The sequence below is a fragment of the Capricornis sumatraensis genome, chromosome 14 (assembly GCF_032405125.1).
Source record: "Capricornis sumatraensis isolate serow.1 chromosome 14, serow.2, whole genome shotgun sequence".
Taxonomy (NCBI): Eukaryota; Metazoa; Chordata; class Mammalia; order Artiodactyla; family Bovidae; genus Capricornis; species Capricornis sumatraensis.
In genome coordinates, this window is record NC_091082.1 from 57,558,058 (window position 1) to 57,582,494 (window position 24,437).

The 24,437-nt window shown below is 52.0% G+C and overlaps 1 protein-coding gene across 1 annotated transcript in view; it reads left to right on the forward strand.

The window, feature by feature from the left end:
- Positions 1-24,437, forward strand: part of MMEL1 (membrane metalloendopeptidase like 1) — a 35,560-nt gene that overhangs the window by 8,128 nt on the left and 2,995 nt on the right. The window contains exons 2-15 of the mRNA XM_068986351.1: positions 8,147-8,224; positions 8,932-8,991; positions 10,270-10,431; positions 10,605-10,685; positions 12,507-12,602; positions 12,983-13,101; positions 13,583-13,648; positions 14,934-15,068; positions 15,142-15,231; positions 21,079-21,215; positions 21,577-21,670; positions 22,943-23,071; positions 23,513-23,611; positions 24,052-24,135. Coding sequence (XP_068842452.1) covers positions 8,147-8,224; positions 8,932-8,991; positions 10,270-10,431; positions 10,605-10,685; positions 12,507-12,602; positions 12,983-13,101; positions 13,583-13,648; positions 14,934-15,068; positions 15,142-15,231; positions 21,079-21,215; positions 21,577-21,670; positions 22,943-23,071; positions 23,513-23,611; positions 24,052-24,135 — 1,430 coding nt within the window. The remainder of the gene's footprint in view (positions 1-8,146; positions 8,225-8,931; positions 8,992-10,269; positions 10,432-10,604; positions 10,686-12,506; positions 12,603-12,982; positions 13,102-13,582; positions 13,649-14,933; positions 15,069-15,141; positions 15,232-21,078; positions 21,216-21,576; positions 21,671-22,942; positions 23,072-23,512; positions 23,612-24,051; positions 24,136-24,437) is intronic.

Here is a 24,437-nt window from a genome sequence, read left to right on the forward strand (position 1 = left end):
TTACCTTTACTGTCTCTGACTTCCACTGCCACTGTTATGAGCTGTCCTTGTCAGATGAACTGTTTCCCCACTGAACTGTTTTCCTCTTGGTATCCTGCATTTTTACCACGAGGCGCCTAACTATGGGCCCTCTTTATTTATTCTGTTTTGGGTCTGTTGTGATTCCTGAATCTGAACATTAATAACATTTATTAATGTTGGAAACTTGTTGCTACTGTCTTTTTAATATTGTGGCTTCGCAGGTGGCACTAGACGTAAACAACCCGCCTGCCAATGCAAGAGACATACGAGACGTGTTCGATTCCTGAGCAGGGAGGATCCCCTGGAGAAGGCCATAGCAACCCACTCCAGTATTCTTGCCTGGAGAATTCCATGGACAGAGGAGCCTGGTGGGCCACAGTCCATGGGCTTACAAAGAGTCAGATGTGACTGAAATGACTTGGCACAAGTGCACACACATGCTCCCATGTAATCGTTTTTCTCCTTCTTAAATTCTGATTATGTATGCACTCAATTTTTCTCACTCTACCTTCCATATATCTTTTAGAGGAAAAATTTCCATCTCTTTGATTTTGCCCCACATTGTGGGGAAACCCTTTAGAACTACATTCAAATTCACTAAATCTCTCTTCAGTTCTGTTGTATCTTCCACTTGACCCATCCATTTTGGATTTTTTAAAATTCAATTTCAACAATTACATTTTTTATTTCTATAATTTCCAAGGGATTTTTTTCCAAATTGATTTTTTCTTTTTTCAAAAAAATATTTCAAACATACTTGAGTTATTTCTACATCAGCTAGCTACTGCTGCCTAACAAATTGCCCCCCTACTCAGGGGCTTAAGACAACAATTATTTATCACAACACGCATTCATCAGTGGGCTGGGGGCAGCTCACCTAATGTGGGTCAGGCTCAGCTGGGGCAGCTCTGTACAATGAACTTCACCCTCCTATGAGGACAAGCACATCCTTCTCCATGGAGAAATTCATGGAGACAAGTAGGAGCACACTTAGGGCCTAGCCTCACAACTGGAACGCATCGTTACCAAAGCTACAGAGGCAAACCAGCACTGAAGAGAGGGAGGACATGTTTTCTGCCTCCTCAGGAGTAGCAACTACTAAGGCATAGCGGCAGAGAGATGTCAAGGTCTGGGGCCCGTGATGCCAGCCTCCACAAGTTCTAGATCAGATAATCCCAAAATATGAATCCTTGGGGTTCTAGTCCTGCTGTTAGCTGTTTCTCACTCATAGAAGCTGGTCTTTTCATAAACCTAAGCGCATGTTCAAATTGGCTTTGTCTATGAGAATCCTTTGTTACTTGAGCTAAGTTTTCCTCCAGAGAATATGTGTGTTTATCTCCATCAGGCGCCTGGAGACACTACCAGCCTAAAATTAATTTCTCAGCTTGAGGTTTCCTTGACCACAGGATCATGTAGACTCATGCTCCATACCTGCATGACAATCAGCCCGGGATTATACATTCTCCAGGGAGGACAGTTGTTTTCCACCCAGTAAAGTTCTTCTTTGCCCTCTTTTGTTAGATATAGAGACAGAAACAGGAAGAGCAGAGAGACAGAAAGAGGTAACAAACTATTCACATCAAGGCCAACCTTTAGGAGAACAGATCAGTCAAAGGAAAAGTGAGTTATTTTCTAATGTAGAGAGTCTGTATGAAAATAATTATTCAAGCATATATAAAAAAGAACAAAGAATGGACACATGTCAATCTGGTATAAGGAAGGGTACTTCTTTCTGGAATCAATGGGGAAATATCCCTTTTCAGGGTCTGTTTGCTTGTGTCCATTGATCCTATTTTAGATTTAGAGGAAGACTTCATCCCTCTTCAGCTTTTGTGTCAAACCCTTGCTGATTTGCTTTTTCTCTTGCTCAGAAGAACAAATTTTGAATGAGAATATGGAGTCTGGATGGCCAAACTTGCCCAGTCACTAGTGACTGGCCATAGGTGCATGACTTTGCACACCGGCTGGTTTTCTCATCAGGAAAGTGTAGGTGGTAACACAAATGAGGCCATGTAAGCACTGCAGATGGTGACTGCAGCCATGAAATTAAAAGAGGCTTACTCCTTGGAAGAAAAGTTATGATCAACCTAGATAGCATATTCAAAGCAGAGACATTACTTTGCCGACTAAGGTCCGTCTAGTCAAGGCTATGGTTTTTCCAGTGGTCATGTATGGATGTGAGAGTTGGACTGTGAAGAAAGCTGAGCACCTAAGAATTGATGCTTTTGAACTGTGGTGTTGGAGAAGACTCTTGAGAGTCCCTTGGACTGCAAGGAGATCCAACCAGTCCATCCTGAAGGAGATCAGCCCTGGGATTTCTTTGGAAGGAATGATGCTAAAGCTGAAACTCCAGTACTTTGGCCACCTCATGTGAAGAGTTGACTCATGGGAAAAGACTCTGATGCTAGGAGGGATTGGGGGCAGGAGGAGAAGGGGACGACAGAGGATGAGATGGCTGGATGGCATCACGGACTCGATGGACATGAGTCTGAGTGAACTCCGGGAGTTGGTGATGGACAGGGAGGCCTGGCGTGCTGCGATTCATGGGGTCGCAAAGAGTCGGACATGACTGAGCGACTGAACTGAACTGAACTGAAGTTAAAGGTGATGTGCACAAACACAGTGGTCTTGCCTTATTCCATTTCAAAAATGTTCCTCAATATCCCACTGCATCCTCAGGCAATTCTTGAGCTGTAGCATCAAATGAACTTACCCAAGGAATGTTCCCCACTCAGAAAGTTACAGCAGCCTGTGCTGGGAATGCAGTGGAGGAAGTGAGAGGGGGACGCAGCATGGAGAAGAAGTGAACTTACCTCCACAGTGCTCGTCATAGGTTCTGGTTTTGTCTGACTAGACAGGCAGCAGGTCAGACAGATGCACTGTTTGGGTCCCCATGATGCTTCATTCACCCCATTTACACTATGCTTTCCTTTCTGGTCATGGTCATTCCTTCCCACATTCCCATTCCTTCCTGTGGTTACCTGTTCTTCCTGTGGGAATCCTTTCTTTAGTATTGGGTAGGCCAAAAAGTTCATTTGTGAGATGCTACAGAATGCCCAAATGAACTTTTTGGCCAACCCAATGTTTGTTGTAGTGAGTGCATCTGTAATGGAGACAAAACCTCTCCATTTTTACCTGTGATATCTTTATTTCATTTTCACTTGTTAACTAAATTTTTGCTGAATATAGAATTCTAAGTTGATAGTTTGTTTTCTTCATGCATCCATTCAAGGGTTCATTCCATCATCTCCTGACCAACATTATTTGTGATGAGAAGCCAGCCATTAATCTTATTGTCACTGTCATTTTGTTGCTAAGTTGTGTCCAACTCTTTGGGACCCTAGGGACTATAGCCCGCCAGGCTCTTCCGTTCATGGGATTTCCCAGACAAGAATACTGGAGCAGGTTGTCATTTCCTTCTCCTGGGAATCTACCCAACCCAGGGACTGAACCTATATCTCCTGCATTGGCAGGCAGAGTCTTTACCAGTAAGCCACCAGGGAAGTCCCACTCTTTTTGTAGCTCCCCTGAATTGAAGTCTTTTTCTCCTCGGGCTGCTTTTACAAATGTCTCTCTCTCTCTGTAGTTCTTAGTAATTTGATGTTAATACTGCTACATGCAGTTTCTTTGTATTTGTCCTACTTGAGATATATTGCAGTTTTGGGATCTGTAGGCTAATGTCTTTCATTTTATCTATAAACATTTGTATATGTATCTGTCTGTGTACGTAAGCTAAACATAAATTTATTTTGATGTCCCTACCTCTAATCCATGACCACATGGATCGTTCTGCCCCCTCTCCTTGTTTATCTGTAACTCCTCTTGCAGCATTGATGCACCTGGCCTTCTGTTATTTACTTGCCTACTTATTCAATTCCAACATACTCATATCACGGTTTCAGAATTGCTAGTGTGTATTCCCATGAGGGAGAACTTTATCAACTAGAGGGCAGTGCTACACACAGCTCTTTTGCCTTCAGTCTTGTGGAATCTACTCATTTCCAAGGTGAGTGAGCTCAGCATGTTGTGCATCCACCCCTTTCAGTGAGGTTACTGCACACACTGTGATATATTTAAATTCTCATGCTGCACTTCATCCTGGGGTCTCCTGACCTTCTAAATGGTCTTTCTAAAGTTTATATGCATCAGTGTTTATGCTCTCTGGTATAAAGTTCTGTGGTTTTTTGCAAGTGTTTAATATGTCATATCCACCATTACAATATTAGAAAGAATATTTTCACTGCCCTAAATTTCTCTGTGCTTCACCTCCCCTGCATCCACCAGCACCACCTCTACTTCATACCTTCCACCAAATCCCTGGCAATCATTGTTTACTTTCGCTATAGCTTTGTTTTCCTGGAATATCATATAATTGGAATCAATGTATGTAGCTTTTTCAATCTGGCTTCTTTCACTTAGCAATATACAACTTAAGATTCATTCACATCTTTTTGTGACTTGATAGCTTTTTCCTTTTTATTGCTGAATGATAATTCCATTCAATAAATGTAATGCAGTTTATTCATTATCCTATTGAAGGACATCAGGGTTGCTTCTAGGTTTTTTGAAGTTATAGATAAAGCTGCTGTAGATATTCACATTTAGGTTTTTGCATAGACATAAGTTTTGAAGTCAGTTGTGTAGCCACCTAGGAGTGGAGTTGCTGGTCATGTTGTAAGACTGGTTTTGTAAGAAACTGGCAAACTGTCTTCTAAGACAACAGTTCCAACTGTAGCATTTTTCATCCCCACCAGCAATGAGTGAGAGTTCCCAGTGCTCTCTAGCCTTACTAGCAGTTGATATCATCAGTTGCTTATTTTGCCCATTCAAAGAGGTCTGTTATGCTACCTCACTGTTGTTTCAGTGTACATTCTCTAATGAAAAATGATGCTAAGCATCTTTCCATATGTTTACTTTTCAACTGCATATTTTCTTTGGTTAGGTGTCTTCATATCTTTTATGTTCTCTTACTTTTGAGTTTTAAAAGTTCTTTGTAACTTTTGGATACCAGTGTTTCATCAAATACGTGTTTGCAAATATTTTCTCTCAGTTTGTGGCTCATATTTTCATTCTTAGCAAGACTTTCACAGAGCAAAATTTTTCACTTTAATTCTCAAGTCTCAGTTTAACTCTTTTTTAAGTCTCACTTGTCAAGTATTTTCTTTCCTGGATCATGCTATTTGTGTCCCATTTTAAAGGTCACCAAACCAAGGTCTTGTAGATTTTCTCCTGTCTACTTCAAGAAATGTTAAAACTGTGTGTATTATATTTATCTCTATAGTTCATTTTGAGTTAATTTTTGTGTAAGGTATAAGGCCTGTGTCTAATTTTTTGGTTTGTTTTTGTATTTGAATGTCCAGTTGTTCATTTTGAAACATTTATTGAATGGCTATACTTTCTCCATTGAATTGCCTTTGTGCCTCTGTCAAATATCAGTTGACTATATTTGTGTGGGTTCATTTCTGGATCCTCTATTTTGTTGCATTGATCTTTATACCAGAGAGTGTATACTATGCAGGGTTTTTTCCAGTGATTTGGCTCTTCACATCAGGTGGCCAAAGTATTGGAGCTTCAGCTTCAGCATCAGTCCCTTCATTGAACATTCAGGTTGGATTTCCTTTAGGATTGACTGGTTTGATCTCCTTGCAGTCCAAGGGACTCCCAAGAGTCTTCTCCAACACCACAGTTCAAAAGCATCAATTCTTCAGTGCTCAGCTTTCTTTATAGTCCAAATCTCACATCCATGCATGACTACTGGAAAAACCATAGCTTTGATTATATGAACCTTTGTCAGCAAAGAAATGTCTCTGCTTTTTAATACACTGTCTAGATTTGTCATAGCTTTTCTTCCAAGGAGCAAGCATCTTTTAATTTCATGGCTGCAGTCACCATCTGCAGTGATTTTGGAGCCCAAGAAAATAAAATGTGTCACTGTTTCCAGTTTTTCCCTATCTATTTGCCATGAAGTGATGGGACTGGATGCCATGATCTTCGATTTTTGAATGTTGAGTTTTAAGCCAGCTTTTCACTCTCCTCTTTCACCCTTATCAAGAGGCTCTTTATTCCTCTTCACTTTCTGCCATTAGAGTGATATCATCTGCATATCTGAGGTTGTTGATATTTCTCCCAGCAATGTTTATTCCAGCTTGTGATTCATCCAGCCTGGCATATTGCATGATGTACTCTGCATAGAAGTTAAATAAGTTAAATAACTTTTATCTGTTATATAACTGATATCTGTTCACCAACAAATCCACTTTGGGCTTTTGTTTATTTTCTTGGTTATGGGTCACATTTGTCTGCTTCCTCATGGGGGAGGATTTCTCCCAGCTTTCCTGCCCTGGCCCTGCCTTCATCTGCATCACTGCAGTGCATCAAGGGAGGCCCCAGAGAAAGAAAGAGAGCCTTGTATGACGGGGGCTCCTTGGAACCCAGTATCCCTCCCACCAGCCCAAGGGCAGCTGCAGTGCAGGCGTGCATGTTTAGCCACTCAGTCGTGTCCAGCTCTCTGGGACCCCATGGGCTGTAGCCCGCCAGGCTCCTCTCTCCATGAGATTTTTCAGGCAAGAATATTGGAGTGGGTTGTCATTTCCTTCTCCCGAAGATCTTCCTGACCCAGGGATCAAAACTGCGTCTCTTGTGTTTCCTGCTTTGCAGGTGGATTCTTTACCCAGCAGGTGCAAAGGGCTTGTTACAAATCCTTCCACTCTGTGGGAGGCATGCTCCTCCTCCTGCCCCTCCCCTTCCCCCTCCTCCTGCCCCAGGCACAGGTGAAACAGCCACAGGTCCCTCTGGTCCTGGGAGGCAGGCCTTGGCTGTTTGTGGAATTCATTTGGGTTTCTTTATGTCTTCAGCTCTCTGCTGCTTTCTAAAATTCTCATGTCACTTCTCCAGCTTGCTGTCCTTATTCATGTGGGAGCCACAATCTGTGCCCTAATCAGAAGCAAAGGCCTCTCCTCCCTGTCCTCCCTGCCACCCCAAACCCACCGCTGTCTCTTTGGCCAGAGCGCAGATAGCTAGTCCACTCTTCCACAAAGGCATGGCCATTGTCTGGAAGCCCTGTGGGTTTTTGTAACTGGCACATACCCATGGGGCAGACAGATGTCGCACCCACTCAGCACTGCGTTTCTGTTTCCTATCTGTGCGACTGTCCTCCTCATCTCCAAAGCTCAGATTTGCTTTTACAGTTTACCTCAGTCTACATATCACTTTTCTCCTGTTTCCACTGAACCGGGGGTCCCTAAGGGCAGGGCCTGTGTGGGCCTTAAATCTGATTCTCCAGGGTCCAGCACCAGGGCTGGTTGATAATATTAACACAAGTTGGACTCACGGACAAAGAAACAGATGGCGGGGAAACTCCTCTCCCCACCCCTATTCCAGACCACAGCCCCCAGGGGACACCAGCATGTCCAGGGCTTCCTGCACCCCCCACAGTTGTAGTGCTCACAGCCTTGACCTGGACAAGGCCCTCCGTGTGTCTGCCTGGTGGCGAAGGTGGCCAGGGCTGGTGGGCACTCTGCCTGGACCTGATCAACCCCCTCCTGCCACTGACCCGTCCTTCTCACAACCCCTTCAGGCCGACGCTGACCAAGCAGTGGCCCTCCCACGCAGTAGACAAATGATGGAGGGCAGCTTTGTGCTCTCAGCTGCCAGGAAAAGTGGCGGGGCTGGAGCTGAGGGTGTGGAGAATGGGTCGGGAGGTTACCCCCGCCAGAGGACATCCTTTCACCCTCAAGGAGTGCATTGTCCCTGCCTTAGCAGACCCCAGAAGCTGGCTACCCTGACCTGGGTGAGGCCCATGATCCCCCGGTCAAGGAGTATGTCAGAAGGTACTTCGTTAGGGGAAGAGGTCCTGCCTCAGGACCCCTATGGGTCCAGCAGTGGGAGGGGGGCCAGGCAGGCAGACCCGGAGAGAGACTGGCAAGCCAGGGAAGCCCCGCCCCCTCCACTCAGATTTGAGTTCTGCTGGGGCCCCTGTCTTGGTTGACTGGTGACCTGCCCCCATTACAGGGGGCAGGGGCCACCACCCCATGCACGATTCGGCCCCCCATTGCCACAAGAGAATGTCTGTGCTGCCCCAGACAGGCCTTACCACCCCAGAGCTGAGTGCTGTGTTTCTCCCCAGGGAAGCGGCTGCCACTCTTTTCTAGCCGGCTTTGCTTCTCCAAGGAAGAGAAGAACACTGTAAAACGAGCACCCCGAGGTAGCCCCGCCTCCCCTCTCAACACGGGGAGGGGGCTAGGAATCTGCACCCCCATGGGCCAGGCCACCAGCAAGGGCCGGGGAGCCTATAGCCAGGCCGGGTTCCACTGCAAGCTGGAGTGTGCAGCAGGAGGGTGGTCCTGCCCAGGACACAGTGTCCGGGAGGTGGGGGGAGGCAGTGGCAGGGATGCAGTCGTGAGGACCTACTAGATGCAGGATGTTCCCCCAAGCCTGGGGACCGGCAGGAGTCATACTGCAGCCCTGCTGGGAGCTGCTCCACGGACATGGCTGGATGGTGGGGGTTGAGAGTAGGGAGAGAGTAGGGGCATACAGTGACAGGGCAGCACAAGCAGACTGCCTGGAGGAGGTGACAGCTCATGGGTGAGAGACGGCTGGGCCCACGGGGTGGAAGGCACCACGGCTGGCTTCAGCCCTCAGAGGGGGCTCAGAGGGTGTAAAGGGGCTCCAGCGTCACTACAGGAGTCAAGCCAGAGTAAGCTTACCCTCATTTAAGGCCCAGGCCTGGGCAACCCGGGGAGGATGCCCTCAGGGCCCAGGCTGGGCCACATGGGGGTGGGATGAGTTTGAAGCTTGACCCTGCCCACTTCAGCCGTCCCCACCCCATGGGTGCCCCACCCACCCCTGCCTGCCCTGCTGGCACCTGACCATCCTTGGCCTGCACTCACACTCATCGCTCCTTATCTGCAGAGATCAAAACCTCCAAGGACAAGGTCAAGACCTGCACCACCCCTGGCTGCGTGATGGCAGGTAAGCCCGCCTCCCTGCCAAGCGTTGCCCCAGGTAGGAGGGTAGCAGTGATGGTGGTGCAGGCACTGCCCAAGGCCAGGAGGAGCCACACACACATTTATACACATACACACACCCATACATAAACACATATACACATATGCACATACCTACACATATACACATACACCCATACACACACACACACACACACACACACACACACACACACACGGCACTGGGCTGGTGGGCAGACCCGGCTGTGAACACAGGCAGGGACTCCTCTGCAGGTGTCTCACCCCTTGTGCCGCCCAGGAAGCCGCTCCCTGCCCGCTGAGGCCCTTGTGACCACAGCAAAGCTAGCACAGGGACCCCACATGCTCTTTTTCGCATTTACAGAAAGAAGAACACACAAACACACACTCTCAAGTTTTCTCCCAGGAATTCATCTTAAAATTGTGTGCCATGTGCAGCTATTTGCAGATCAAACACAGTGAAAATAGTGCAAAGAAACACTAGTGTAAAACCTCAGCAATGTGATTCTTCAGCCCACATTGGGGCCATGAAGAGACCCCTGTAGTGCTGCCTCCTGCGAGGTCCCAGACACGTAAATTAGAAGGTGAGGGAGGGTCCCGGGTGGGGTTCCAGCCTGGCCAGCCTGGCTGAAAGCATCCAACCACTGTCCCTGCCACTTGGGGTTCTGGGGACAAAGACAGCCCTCCAGCAGGAAATGAAGCCCCGTGGTGGATGACAGCGACCATCCCCCATGGACACAGTGACCCATTTCAGGGCTCTGGGGCAGGGCCAGCGTCGAGCACTTGCTGCAAGCCAGGTGGGCTCGGACAACCAGCATCGCAGATTTGCAGATGTGGAAGGGGAGGATCAGAGCAGTCACAGGGGTCCAAGGTTGTGTGGCTGATAACTGGAGTCCCTAGAGCTGGGGGCTTCCCTGGTGGCTCAGACGGTAAAGAATCCACCTGCAACGCAGGAGGCTTGGGTTCAATTCCTGGGTTGGGAAGGTCCCCTGGAGAAGGAAATAGCAACCCACTCCAGTGTTCTTGGCTGGAGAATCCCATGGACAGAGGAGCCTGGGGGCTACAGTCCATGGGATCACAAAGAGTCAGACACGACTGAGCAACTAACACACACTAGAGCTGGAGCCCCTGCTTACAACAGCCCTGAGGTCCCAGGATGACTGACGCTGCCGAGGGCCCTTGGCTGTGACTGAATATCTAACTGCCCATCGGGCCATCCACACTGGGTCTCCCCTCTCCATCCGCACCCCCTGGGGACGAACAGCTGCCAGGATCCTCCAGAACATGGACCCGTCCATGGAGCCGTGTGATGACTTCTACCAGTACGCATGCGGGGGCTGGCTGCGGCGCCACGTGATCCCTGAGACCAACTCGCGCTATAGCGTCTTTGACATCCTTCGGGACGAGCTGGAGATCATCCTCAAAGGTGAGCACAGCTTCCACCACGGGGAGCAGAGGGACGGCCAGCAGAGCCCTCCTCACCCAGCGGGCTGGGGAGAGGGAGTCCCTTGGGATGAAGCCTCACCCTGGGCTGGGACTTGGACCCTTCCCCGCCACCAGCAGTCACCTGAGGCCTCTGTTCGGCTTCTCTGCCCGCAGCGGTGCTGGAGAACTCCACCACCAAAGACCGGCCAGCCGTGCAGAAAGCCAAGGTGCTCTACCGCTCCTGCATGAATGAAAGTGAGTGGCCAATGGGGCCGCCCTGCCAGGACCCTGTTCTAGGACCCCATGGCCCTCAGCAGAGCAAGGGACAGGGCACCACTTCAAACTCACCTGGGGGGACCGTGTGCCCACCACCCCCCCACCCCACCTGACCATAGGGTCCAAGCTTCCTGTGAGCATGGGCTGACTGCCAGCTACCCAGAACCAGCTCACACCCTGTCCCTTATGGGCGACGTGTTCAGGCTGGAGGGAGATAGTGAAGGATGCATGTGTGCATAGATGCGAATGTATGTCTATTGTGTGTGTGCTTGTGTATATATGCGTGTGTAGGAATGTGTGTGTATACGTTTGAATGTGTATTGGTGTATGCATGTCTGTATTTATGCATTTGTGTGTATGTGTGTATACATATACATGTGGATATGCGTATTAAGTTTTTGTGTGTGTCTGTGTATATGTGTGCGTGTGTCTATACATATGCATATGTATGTCTTTGTGTGTATAGGCATATGTGTTTGGGTGTATGTCTTTGTATGCTTGTGTGTATACATGTATGTGTCTTTGTGTGTGTGTGTATGTATATGTATATGTGTCTGTGTGTCTGTGTGATTTGTGTGAATATGTGTATGCCTGTGTGTATGTTGGGGGCATGTTGGGGGATTTCTCGGGGAGCTGGTCCCTATTAAGAGGATTCAAACACTTGGGCCCCTCCAGCCATCTTCCCTTGGCCACCTGCCTTGGGGCTTTCAAGCCTAGCCCATGCTTTTGGCTGCTCTGGGGACAGTTCTTCGGTGCCAAGGTTCAAAGCTGGCTGTTTCCCCAGGTTCTCTGGAAGGAAGGGCTTGTTCCTGGTGTACTTGAGAGCAGGACTTGTGGGGACCCCAGCATCATTTGGGTGTCTCTGTGGAGTCTCTGGCTGGTGCACTCTCCCCTCCCCATGGAAACAAGAGGTCACCTGATCTGGTCTGGCCGGCACCTGCCAGGTGAAGGTGGTGTCCTCGGTTCCCACATGTATAGAGTTTCTGACCTGAGAGACCAAATATTCAAAAGGACAATGCCAGACTGAGTATAAAAGTACAGGTGTGACCCATGGCCTGCAGCCTGGTGGCCAGTCCCTCACCTATGGGAACCAGCCCAGGAAGCCAGTGACTCTTGTCACAACCGACCCGAGACTGCCAGGACTCCCTCAGTTTTGAACCTGCTCTCAGCTTGGGACCCAAGAAAGCAAGCCCAGTGTGCCCTCACCAGCCATGTGGGATACCATACTTCTCACTCCCCCAGGCCCTGGCCCCCCTCCCCCTGGACCACTCCCCCACCAGCCGGCTCTCGAGCCAGTCCAGATCAAGTGGCTGGCCAGTCCCTCCTCACCCGGAGCCTCTGCCTACTCCACAGGTCTCTCTGTTCCCACCCACACTGATTCTGGACCCAGGTTCTCCCAAGCTTCCTGAACCACCACACTGGGAGGTTGTGTGTCAAGCTCTCCCAGCAGTTCAGCCACCCGATGCTGGGATTGGAGGGTTCGAGGGCTTCCCCACCATCGAGTTGGTCCCCCACCCCTGCCCAGAGTGCTGCCTGGGCCTCCTGAATCCCGCCTGCTGCAGGTCACAGCCCCCAATACCCTCGTCCTGGTGGCACCTGGGCTTTCATCAACCCTGGGCCCCTCCCCACCTGTGTCCCGTCTCTGCTCTTTCCAGGGCCCCACATGTCCCACTCTGCAGAATCTGTGTAGGGAGGGTCGGACATAGCGCTGGGCGTCAGCATACCTGGGTGTGCAGCAGGTGTCACACACATACACACACCCCTCGGGCATCGGGTGAGTGACCATTCCTCCCCTTTCAGGTGAGATAGAGAAGCGAGACTCACAGCCCCTGCTGAATATCCTGGAGGTGGTGGGAGGCTGGCCAGTGGCCATGGACAAGTGGAACAAGAGCGTAGGTAAGGCAGGGCAGGTGGCCCTGGGCCTGGGGCTCCTTGGAGCCGAGGCCTTCTAGGCCCGAGCTGGAGAGTGTGCAGCAGCTCCTAGTGGGCTCTGGGTAGCCGGTCCCTTCCAGCTCGACAGAGCGGCATCCCTTCCAGAGCCCTAAGGAGAGACCCAGGGCTCCGGCTCTCAGGGCAGGCTCTGCTTCCCGCACTGTTGTTCCCTGTGGACAATGTGGGGAAGGGCGACCCCAAGCCCCCCTCCAAGGCCCACTGGTGTGCTTGCTGCCATAAGCCAGGGTCCCCTACACCCCCGAGTTCTGGGATTCCCCATCAGATGAGGGGCTGGGCTAGACCCCAAGGCCGGCGGGTCTCCAGCATGAGGCGCTGACCCTCAGGCCCCCAGTGGGAGCTGGAACAGCAGCTGGCCGTGATGAACGCACAGTTCAACCGGCGGGTGCTCATCGACCTCTTCATCTGGAACGACGACCAGAACTCCAGCCGGCACATCATCTACGTACGAGCCAGGGGGCCGGGGAGGTGGGGCTCCACAGGGCCGGGTGGGCCTGGTGTGCTCCGGGGCCCTGCTCTCATCCACACCTGCAGTACAGGGGACCAGTGCTGACCATCTGGGTTTCTGGGACCCAGGTCCTGACCAGGAGTAAGCCCATGTGCTGAGCTGGTCTTTGGGACACTCTGTCCCGGCCTTTGGCACCAGCTCAGAAAGTCTGACCTCAGAGAGCTACCACTGGTCACAGCTAGAAGGCCACAGAGGACCCGTGTGGAATGTGCCCTCACTTTGGGGGGCGGGAGAGGGTGCCCAAGGCCCTGCAGGTGGGCCTCCCCTCAGCCCACCCGCAGTCCAGCCCAGGGCAGGAGTTGGGGCTGGTGCCTGCATGCACTCCACATGGAGCTCAGGTTCCCACCAGGCACAGTCTAGGGGAGGGGCGAAGCTGGGGACCTAGCTCCGTGCCCAGGTTCCCACGCTCTGTCTGCAGATAGACCAACCCACCCTGGGCATGCCATCCCGAGAGTACTACTTCAAGGAGGGCAACAACCAGAAGGTGAGTCAAGGACTGCCTGATCCTGGATCAGCCCCATACCCCCGGCACTTTCCTGCCTGCCCCCTCTGCTCCACGTGCCCCCTGCATGTCACTTGAGGGCCCCCTGAGGCCCAGCTCCCTGTATGTCTGCCCCACCCTTGTCCCACAGCTAGCCTTTGTGGGCACCTGCGTGGCTCAGTCCCAGTGCTGAGGGCTGGACATGCAGACGTGGACCCCTGCCTTTGTCGCTGTTGCAGGGGTGCCCCTGGGCCCCTGGAGCCAGGCTTGGCAATCAGCTTAGCCCTGCAGCCCCGAGGGGCACACCCTGTCCGCCCCCTTGCCAGGGCAGAACTAGAGTCCATGCGGCCAGCTCAGGGCCTGTAGAGATCTGAACACAGCCACCAGCTAGGCCCTAAGTCTGCTCCCTGAGCTGTCCTGCTTGTGCATGCAGGAGAGAAATGGGGAACCAAATAGTGGTAAGGCAGGGCCAGCGAGGGGAAGAGGGGGAAGCTGGAGAGGAAAGACTGGGAGTGGACTGGGAAGGCAGGAGGTGACATGACCCACAACCCGGAAGCAATATGGTGGGCCTCCCGAAAGAAGCAGGCTTGTGAGCTAGGCTGTGAAGGATGGGACCAGCCAAGAGAAAGGACAAGGGTGACCAAAAGCAGGACCTGTGGAGGGTCCGTGGGGTGGGAGATCAGACCAAGGAACAGAGCAGCAGGGGCTGGAGCATGTGGATGGGCTCACACTTGGCACCCAGGGAGCAGAGCCCACCAACACTAGCCTGTGGGCACTAGCCCAGCCTGACACCAAGCAACAGGGAGGAGGAGGCCTCTGTGGTTCCCGCCCACAAATGATGGGCCACAAAGAAATTGGGTCCAAGATGGGCACACATCCTCAGGACTGATTCCCAGTGCCCAGCTGAGGCCAGCCCCCTGAGCCCTGGGCCATTTCCAGCACCTACTGTGTGCCCTGCACTTCACATGTGGCCGTGCGGTCCTCTGGATTAGGTCTCAGGCCCTGGTCACACACAGGAGGGATGGAGCGGGAAGCCCAGCCCTGATTGCCTGGTGCGGGTCACGCAGGCGCCATGCACACAGAGCTCGCAGCCACCCACCTAGGCTTGGGAGCATGAGCCCCAGCGCTGAGGGCCCTGTTCTGGGAGGCATAAGCTGTCTGGAATGCCTGTCCGGGTGAGTACCTGAGGGCTGCTCTCTGTCATATGCCCACCGCACCCCCACAGAGAGCACCATGGGGGCCAAGGCGGCCGAGGCCACCAGACTTTGTCCTGCGTCCTTTGGCCCAGGTACGGGAAGCCTACCTGCAGTTCATGGTGTCAGTGGCCACGATGCTGCGGGAGGACCTGAACCTCCCCGAGAATAGCGGCCTGGTTCAGGAAGACATGGCCCAGGTGCTGGAGCTGGAGACGCAGCTGGCCAACGTGAGGCCGCGCCCCAGGTGGGCGGTGCAGGGGGGGGCCACACCGGCCCCCGTGACCACCCGCCCTGCCGCAGGCCACGGTACCCCAGGAGGAGCGCCACGACGTCACCGCCCTGTACCACAGGATGGACCTGGAGCAGCTCCAGAACAGCTTCGGTCTGAAGGTGAGCCCTGCCCCCACCCACCCGCCTCTCCTCTTAGCCTCGATACACCCCCCGAGAGGGGCCAAGGGACCCCCCCCACATACACCCCCCAAGAAGGGCCATACATCCCCAAGAGGGGCCATGGGACCCCCCACATATGCCCTCCAGGAAGGGCCATACACCCCCTCGAGAGGGGCTGTGGGACCCCTAGATACACCCAACACGGATACTTCCACACCAGGACAGTCTAAACCTCAAGACACCCCCCGAGAGGGGCCATGGGACCCCTACATACACCCCCTCGAGAGGGGCCATGGGACCCCCACATACACCCCCTCGAGAGGGGCTGTGGGATCCCTAGATACACCCAACAGGGATACTTCCACACCAGGACAGTCTAAACCTCAAGACACCCCCCAAGAGGGGCCATGGGACCCCCACATACACCCCCTCGAGAGGGGCTGTGGGATCCCTAGATACACCCAACAGGGATACTTCCACACCAGGACAGTCTAAACCTCAAGACACGCCCAAGAGGGGCCATGGGACCCCCCACATACACCCCCTCGAGAGGGGCCGTGGGACCCCTAGATACACCCCTGCCGAGAGGGGCCGTGGGACCAGTCACTCAACAGGGACACCTTCACACCAGGACAACAGACATCAGCTGTCTGTCTGCGGATGGGGGTGCTACCCTCCCATGAGGTGGCTGCTACAACGTCCCCAGTTTTCTGAGTGGGAAACAGCCTGATAGGGGTTATGGACTCACCTGGCTGAGTTGGGCAGACCCCCACCTGGGGCTTTCTGTCCCCAGGCCCAGCTCGGGACCCCCACTGTGGCCAGACCCTCCAATCCTACCCTCCCCACTGGCCAAGCTTCATGCTCAGCACCAGAGGCTGGGGAGAGGCAGCCCAGCCTAGGAAGAGAGGAGATTGGCTTTGGGCCCTTCCCCACCCTCCACCCACCCACAGCCTGCTCTGACCACCCTGAGCAGTCAGAGGGGCCTCCCCCAGAGGGAGGAGGGACAAGAAGGCCGTTCTAGCCATTGCCAACTAAAGGCGGCAACCGAGGCCCAAGTCAGAGGGAGGAGGGTGCAGCTGGGGACAGAACCAAGTCAGCAAGAGGAAGGCAGAGGCAGAAAGCTCCTTCCTCTGACCAGAAACCTGAGTGTCTGGGGCCACGGAACGTGAGGGGACTCAGGGAACAAGAGAGGAGGTCTTGGGGAACAAGACAGGACTCAGGAGAGGCCCCACCCGGGGCTCTGAACCTGGTGCTCCGGAAGGCCCCATGGTGCCTAATCCTACTCTTCCTTCCCAGCTCTCACTCATGGCCCACTGTGACACCCCTCACCCGCAACCCACTCCCCAGCGGGCACTTTCAGGGCGCTAGCTCCATCCATGAACGAAGAAGGCAGCCCCTGCCTGGAGCTCAGGTCAGGAAAAAGACAGGTGGCCTGCAGAGTATGTCAGAGGGCCAGCAAGGGGGGGACAGAGGTACAGTGTGTGCTGAGGTCCTGAGGCCAGGGCTGCGGGATGTCTGGGGGCAAGTGGAGGCCAAGGGGGAAGGGTGGACCGTGTCAGGCCTCTGGGGCCGCTCTGAAGGCTCCAGCTGTGATGGGACAGGACTTGGCTCACAGAGAAGAGGACCTGGCTGCTGAGGGCACAGGGAGGGGAGCCGAGGGCCAGAAGCAGAGACAGGTCAGGATGCTGATGCACAACCCAGAGAGGTGGCAGCCTGGGACCAGCGGCAGCGGAAGTGCCAAGAGACCTGGCTTGTGGGTTAATTTGGAAGCGAGATGGGCAGGACTTACAAATGGACTCAACATGGGAAGTGAGAGGAACAGAACTCAAGATGGCCAGAAGCTGCCCAGGAGATGGCCCCAGAAGAGCAGGGGGCATGTTCAGGAACCCAGAGCTCAGAATGTCTGGATGATAATGGGTTTCTAAAGCTTAGAACTGTCACGTGTGAGCACATCCACACAGCCCCCGTCCTGCCCTTCCCCTGAAGCAGCGCCACCCTCCTCGCACCACACACTCGCCCTGGCTGCCTTGTTCCACATTCCCTGGGCGAGTCAACCTCTCACCTCACCGGGGCAGCAGTGACCTCCCATTCATCCTGATTGCTGTACAATCGACCCTAAGAACACACAACAGTTTGTGCATCTTCTCTACTCTTGCTGCACCTCTGGGTCAGTTCCAGTTCTGGACTTTTCTGAGCGATGTTGCTGCACTCGTTCTCTTGCCCGTTTTTTAGCACACACACAAAAAGCATCTCTGTCAGGCAACCACCCAGGGGTGCAGTGGCCAGGTTGTAGGACACAGGTCTTTCCAAAGCCATCATACCCATTTACACTCCCCAACAAGAGTGAAACGCTCCCTCTGGTGCTTGGGTGTGCCCATTCCTTCCATCTTAGCCCGTCCAGGGATGTGCTGCGGAATTCTGTCTGAGTTGGATTTGATGTTCCCTGAACTACTCTACACCATCTGGCCAGCGATGACCCCCTTTTCCTAAGTGTCTGTTCAAGTCTCTTCCCACCTCTGCCTTCTTCTTGCTGGTTTTTAGTTCTTTATAGACACTGGATGTGATCCCCGGGTCAGTTTCTGTGTATCAAATGTCCTCTCCAACGGACAGCCTGATATGTTACTCTCATACTGGTTCTTTTTTATTAAGGAGGTTTAAAACAGTCCAGTTTATCAGCTTATCAAAGTTGGATAGATACTGTCTCTATGTCTCGCGTTCTTTGCATTCTGCTTAAGAAATCTTTGCCTGTCCAGGTCCTTTAGGTCAAAGTCTACCTTGAGGTGATTTATTTTACTTATTTACTTCTTTTTGGTTATTCTGGGTCTTTGTTGCTTTGGGCAGGCTTTCTCCAGTTGCAGGGAGTGGGGGCTGCTCTTCATTGCATTGCATGGGCTTCTCATTGCAGTGGCTTCTCCTGCTGCAAAGCACAGGCTCTAGGCTCACAGGCTTCCGTAGTTGCAGCACATGAGTTTAGTAGTTCCGGTGCATGGGCTTAGTTGCTCCACATTGTGTGAAATCTTAGACCAGGGATCGAACCCATGTCCCCTGCACTGGCAGGATCCTTATCCACCGCACCACCAAGGAAGTCCGGATTTTTTATATAGAGTGAGAAGGAATTGTTTCATTTCCTCCCTGTGGCCATCCAGACGATCTAGCACGGTTTACTGAAAAGACTCCGCCATCAGCCACTGCGCTGTGTGCTGCCTTTGTTAAAGACTGAGTGTCCTTGTGTGCCTCTGCATGCATGTCTGTGTCTGTGTGTTTGTGCCTGCGTGTGTTATCTCTGAACTCCCTTCTGTTCCATTGGTCTCTGTTTATTCACACGCCAGCACCCATTGCCTTCGTTGCGACAGCTTTGTGATAAGTTCTGATGTCTACCAACTCTGCTCTTCAAGATCAAATTGATTATTCTTGAACTTTTACATTTCTTGCAAGATTCAGAGTCAGCTAGCCAATTAGACACACACACACACAAAGCTGTGGAGATTTTGATAGGGATTGCTTCCAATCTAAGTGTCAATTTGGGAGAAGATCAACATCTTTACAATCTTCTGATCCATGAACCTTCCATATATATTTATTTCTATATATTTATGTTTTCTCTTGTTTCCCTCAGTAAGTTTTACAGTTTTCTATGTCAAAGCCTCGCATATCTTAAAATAGATTTATTCCTAGGTTTTTTAAATATCATTGCCAATGGTACCATTCTGTAATATATCTTGCTTGTTCCTGGTATATATCAATAAAAATACTTTGTATACAGCAAATTTTACTCAAAGCATGTAGTAGTTCCAATAGTTTATCCTTTCATATTTTATATACACAGAGTCATGTCCTTTATGAAAAATGTGTTTTTTCCTTTTCAATTTTTTTCTTATCTTATTGAACTGGCTAGGACTTCTAGCATAATGCTAAAATCATGACAGTAGATATCTTGTTTCCTTCCTGATCTCAGAAGAAAAGCTTGCAACGTTTTGCAAGCTTTCACTTAATTTTGTTTGCGGTAGAGTGGGGTTTTATTTGTTGTCACTGTTCCTGTTGAATTCGTTGTTCAGTCACTCAGTCATGTCCAACTCTTTGCAACACCATTGACTGTAGCACGCCAGACTTCCTGTCCTTCACCGTCTTCCAGAGCTTGCTCAAACTCATGTCCATTGAGTCAGTGATGCCATTCAACCATCTCATCTTCTGTCATCCCCTTCTCCTCCTGCCATTAACCTTTCCCAGGATCAGGCTCTTTTCTAATGAGTTAGTTCTTCGAATTAGATGGCCAAAGTATTGGAGCTTCAGCTTCAGCATCAGTCCTTCCAATGAATATTCAGAATTGATTTCCTTTAGGATTGACTGCTTTGAGCTCCTTGCATTCCAAGGGACTCTCAAGAGTCTTCTCCAACACCACGGTTCAAAAGCATTAATTCTTTGGCACTCAGCATTCTTTATCATGTTGTATAGATCATTTCATTAGATTATGGAACTTATCTCCTATTCCTAATTTTCTCAGAGTGTTTATCATGAATAGATAGTCCATTTTTAAACAACTTTTCTACTGAAATTACCATGTGATCTTTCTTCTGTATTCAGTTATCATAGAGATTAACATTGATTTGATTTTTAAATGTTACACCACACTTGTATTCCTTGAGTAAATCTAATTTGGCTGTGTTGCATTATAATTTTATACTGGTATAGATGAATTCTAATTGCATTTTTACTATTTTTTTTTTGATGTTTTGATGTGAACCATTTTTTAAAGTCTTTATTGAACATGCTACAATATTGCTTGTTATATGCTTTGATTCCTTGGCCGGGAAGCATGTGGGATCTTCGCTCACCAACCAGGGTTTGAATCCACACCCCCTGCTTCCGAAGGCAAAGTCTCAACCACTGGACTGCCTGGCAGGTCCCTGGCCTATTGTTTTCTTTTCTTGTAATATCCTTATTTGATATTAAGATTATTCTTCATCTCATAAATCAAGTTGAAACAGTTTTTTCTTTTTCCCTTCTCTGAAAAGTTTGTGTAAAATTGACAGTATGTCTTCCTTAAATGTCAGTATCCACCGGAAAAGCCAGATAAGTCTGGAAAATTCTATGTGAAAATATTTTAATTAAATATCCAGTTTACTACCTTTGTATGTCTTTGGGCTTCCCAGGTGGCTCAATGGTAAAGAATACATCTGCCAATGTAGAAGACGCCAGAAACATGGGTTCAATCCCTGGTTTGGGAATATCCCCTGGGATAGGAAATGGCAACCCATTCCAGTATTCTTGTCTGGAAAATTTCATCGACAGAGGAGCCTGGCAGACTATAGTCCATGGGCTACAAATAGTCAGGCGCAACTGAGCACACACACATCCGGATTATTACACATAAAACTTTTTCTAATTCTCCTTTTGTCTTTGCTAAGTGCGTTTTTCCAGGAATTCTTCCATTGTACTTGAGTTTTCAAATACATGGCATAATCTCTTCTCACCACGTTTAGGCTTGCAATAATGTCATCCACCTTTTTCCTGATTCTGATTACCTGCACCTTCTCCCTGAAAACATGAACTTGTTAGTCAGTTGTGTCCGACTCTTTGCAACCCCAAGGACTGTAGCTCTTCCGTCCATGGAATTCTCCAGGCAAGAATACTGGAGTGGGTTGCCATTCCCTTCTTCAGGGAATCTTCCTGACCCAGGGATCAAACCCAGGTCTCCCTCATTGCAGGCAGATTCTTTACCATCTGAGCCACCAGGAAACCCACCTTCTACACCAGAATATTCTCTGGTAGGGGTGGGTTTCTTGGCTGCCTAAGAAATGTGTCTACCTTTCCACCTCCCCTTCTTTCTCCCCATCCCTCTGTCCCCAGGGATTTAACTGGACTCTCTTCATACAATCCGTGCTATCCTCTGTCAAAATCGATCTGCTGCCTAACGAAGAAGTGGTGGTCTATGGCATCCCCTACCTCCAGAATCTTGAAGGCATCATCGATGTCTACTCACCCAGGTAGGGCCAAGGAAGGCCCCAAGAGGCCTCAGTGTCTTCCCCCCTCCCCACTCTCTCCTCCCTAACAGCTCCTCCTCTCAGGAAAGGAAAGGACCCAATAAAGCATCACTCTGAGGCGTGAGCGACATGATGGGGGTAAATGCTCGTGGCCAATGGAACTTTACCTTAGAGATGCAAACCCCTCCTTGAGGCATCCAGGGGCAGGCAGGATGTATGTGGGGGTCATCTTGGATGTTTCCTCCGCCACCCTGAACTCTCTGCTTGGTGTGGAGCCTGCTGTCCAAGGGCCAGAAACCTCATCCTCTTCCTGGGCAAGCACCACCCACCTGTTCCATCCGCTTCCCTGTGCCTCCTACCCTAGGACCATGCAGAACTACCTGATTTGGCGCCTGGTGCTGGACCGCATCAGCAGCCTGAGCCAGCGGTTTAAGGAAGCGCGTGCAAGCTACCGCAAGGCGAGTGACACCCCACCCCCGTGGCTCTCCCCATATGCCAAACCTGGCCTGCCACTTGTCCCTTTATGACACTGACCACCTGCCATGGGCCAAGCACCAAGGTCCATCCTGGGGTCAGAGCCACGATTGAGGCTGACGAGGCACTGGTCCTCTTGGGCCAGCTGAACAAACCTTGATCTGCTCTTTAAAACCAGCAAGTAAGATGCAAAGGGAGGGGATAAGGGCAGGGAGGGCCTCTCCATTAGACAGTAGAGACCTTCAGGCAAGATGACCCAGGCATGAAAAGACCGCAGCCAGATTCCCCAGGAGCAGAAACAGCCAGGACAGAGGTCTTGGGGCAGCAACCCCAGGCTCACATGGGGGAAGGAGGGAGATGAGGTGGGGGACTGGCAATTGTGGGCCAGAGCAGCTCTCAGGTTCCACAGGCACTGAGAGCCCCGGGGGTGTTAAGAGTGGTAGCCAGGTTGGGGCAGCCAAGCTGGAGACATTAGCAGCCAAGCTGGGGAAGAGTGGAGCCTGAAGCTCAGTGGAGAGAGGCTGAGTCAGAGTGCTTTTGGGTCAGGAGACCCCACAGCCCTGAAGTGTGGGGCCAGATGTGGGGCCAGAGCTCCAGGCTGGCTGGGACTCGGGTTCGGAAATCTGATGGGGGAAACATTTCCATCTTGTGCTCTGTGTCCCCAAGGACAGCAAACTTTCTCACTGCCACTTTGGAGATTGGAAAAGTATAGTCAGGCATTTCCCTGGTGGCTTAGATGGTAAAGAATTTGCCCGCAATGCGGGATACCCAGGTTCTGTCCCTGGGTCAGGAAGATTCCCCTGGAGAATGGCAACCCACTCCAGTATTCTTGCCAGGAGAATCTCAAGGACAGAGGATCCTGGTGGGCTATCCCCTGTGTCCCTGAGGACCACAAGCATTCTCATCATCACTTTGGAGATGGGAAAACAGAGCCCCAGGCAGCTGGTGGCTCACGGTTGAGCTAGACAAGGCCCCCAAGGTCAACGCCACCCTGTGCTTTGGGTGGGGCTGGACTCCTGGAGAGCAAATAGTCAGGCCAGGGACAGGGGACAAGGAGGGCCCCTGGCCTCCATGGGCCGGCCTGTGGCGGGAGCCCCACCCTCCAAGCCACACACCCTGTCTTCCCACCCCTGGGGGTCAGGATTCAAAGGGAGTGTCTGAGTTTCCCCATGTACCCCATTGGTCCCTGGGTACCCTGGGGCTGAGGCCAGGGGAGTAGGTGTTGGTAAAGATGATGATGACGTGAACCATGCCAGGCACTCTATGGCACGACGGTGGAGGAGGTTCGCTGGCGGGAGTGTGTCAGCTATGTCAACAGCAACATGGAGAGCGCCGTGGGCTCACTCTATGTCAAGGAGGCCTTCCCCGGTGACAGCAAGCACGTGGTGGGTACTCCACGACCCGCCCTAGGCCTGGTGCAGCCTCCCTGCAGGGACCTCCTGGCCCCTGGTCAGGGGGTCCTGCTTGTCCAGCAGCACCTATGCATACTGGGGAGCACGTGTTTGCCCTAGTGCCCTGTCACACATAGGGATTAGGGGAAGTTATGCCCCCCATAGGACCATCAGCCCCACCCCCAGCCCTGCTGGCCTGCCTGGGAGTGGGGACAAGTTGTACGAGGCATGAGTCCAGGGCCCGGCAAGCCATAGGCCCACCCCAGACAAAGTGCAGCCATGGAGACCCTGCCCAGGAGGTCAGAAGGTCCACCCTGGACCAAGTACCCAGGGGGTTGGATCCCACCCCAAATCCCCTCCACATTCGGAGGTACCAGCCCCCTGCAGAGACCCAGTGCTGGCACCCCCAGGCACCAGGGCCCTGCACTCCTGCAGGTCAAAGAGCTCATTGACAAGGTGCGGGCAGTGTTCGTGGACACTCTGGATGAGCTGAGCTGGATGGACGAGTCATCTAAGAAGAAGGCCCAGGAGAAGGTGGGAAGGAGGCCAGGGAAGGGCGGCCCCAGTGTGAGGGCCATGGGGTGACCATCACCACACCCACTTCACAGAGAGGGCAATGAGCAGGGGGGCAGGGCTCGCTCAGGATGGGGCTTTGGACAGAGATGAGGAACCCCCAGCAAGGGGGGTGGGGGGGGGCGGCCACAGCTGCAAGGAGCAGGGGTTCCTCTGGGCCTGTGTGACAGAAGGCAGTGTGGCAGCTCGGCCCTACCCCCACCCCAGACCCCGGCTGGCAGCTGGATGAAGGTCAGTGGTGAAGGTCAGTCTCCAGTCAAGCCCTTCCACGTTCTGTCCCCATTAGCCTCCCCCCAGGCTGCAAGGAAAGCCAAGTCCCTTAGCCCCTGACCCAAATGGTGGGGACAGAACCAGGATGCCCACAGCAGGGTGGGCATGGATTGGCCCCCTCTCCTCCCCAGGCCATGAACATCCGGGAGCAGATCGGGTACCCTGACTACATCCTGGAGGAGGGGAACAAACATCTGGATGAGGAGTATTCCAACGTGCGTATTCCAGTGCGGCCCCCCAGTCCACCCCCAGGCCAGGGGCCCTCGAGAGCCCCACCTGTCCCCTCACCCAGCCCAACCTGCCCCTGAACCAGCCCAGGGGACCTTCAGCCCTCAACTCCCAGAGGTGGACCCCTCATCTGGCCATGTGCCAGGACTCCAGCATCACCTTCCGTTACCAGTGGGGAAACTGAGGCCAGGAGAGTCTCGGATCTTGCCCAGTAAACACAGAGCCAAGGTTGGCCTTTAGTCCACTTGCACCCAGTGCCTGTGAGCCACATGCAGGACTGCCTGGCGAG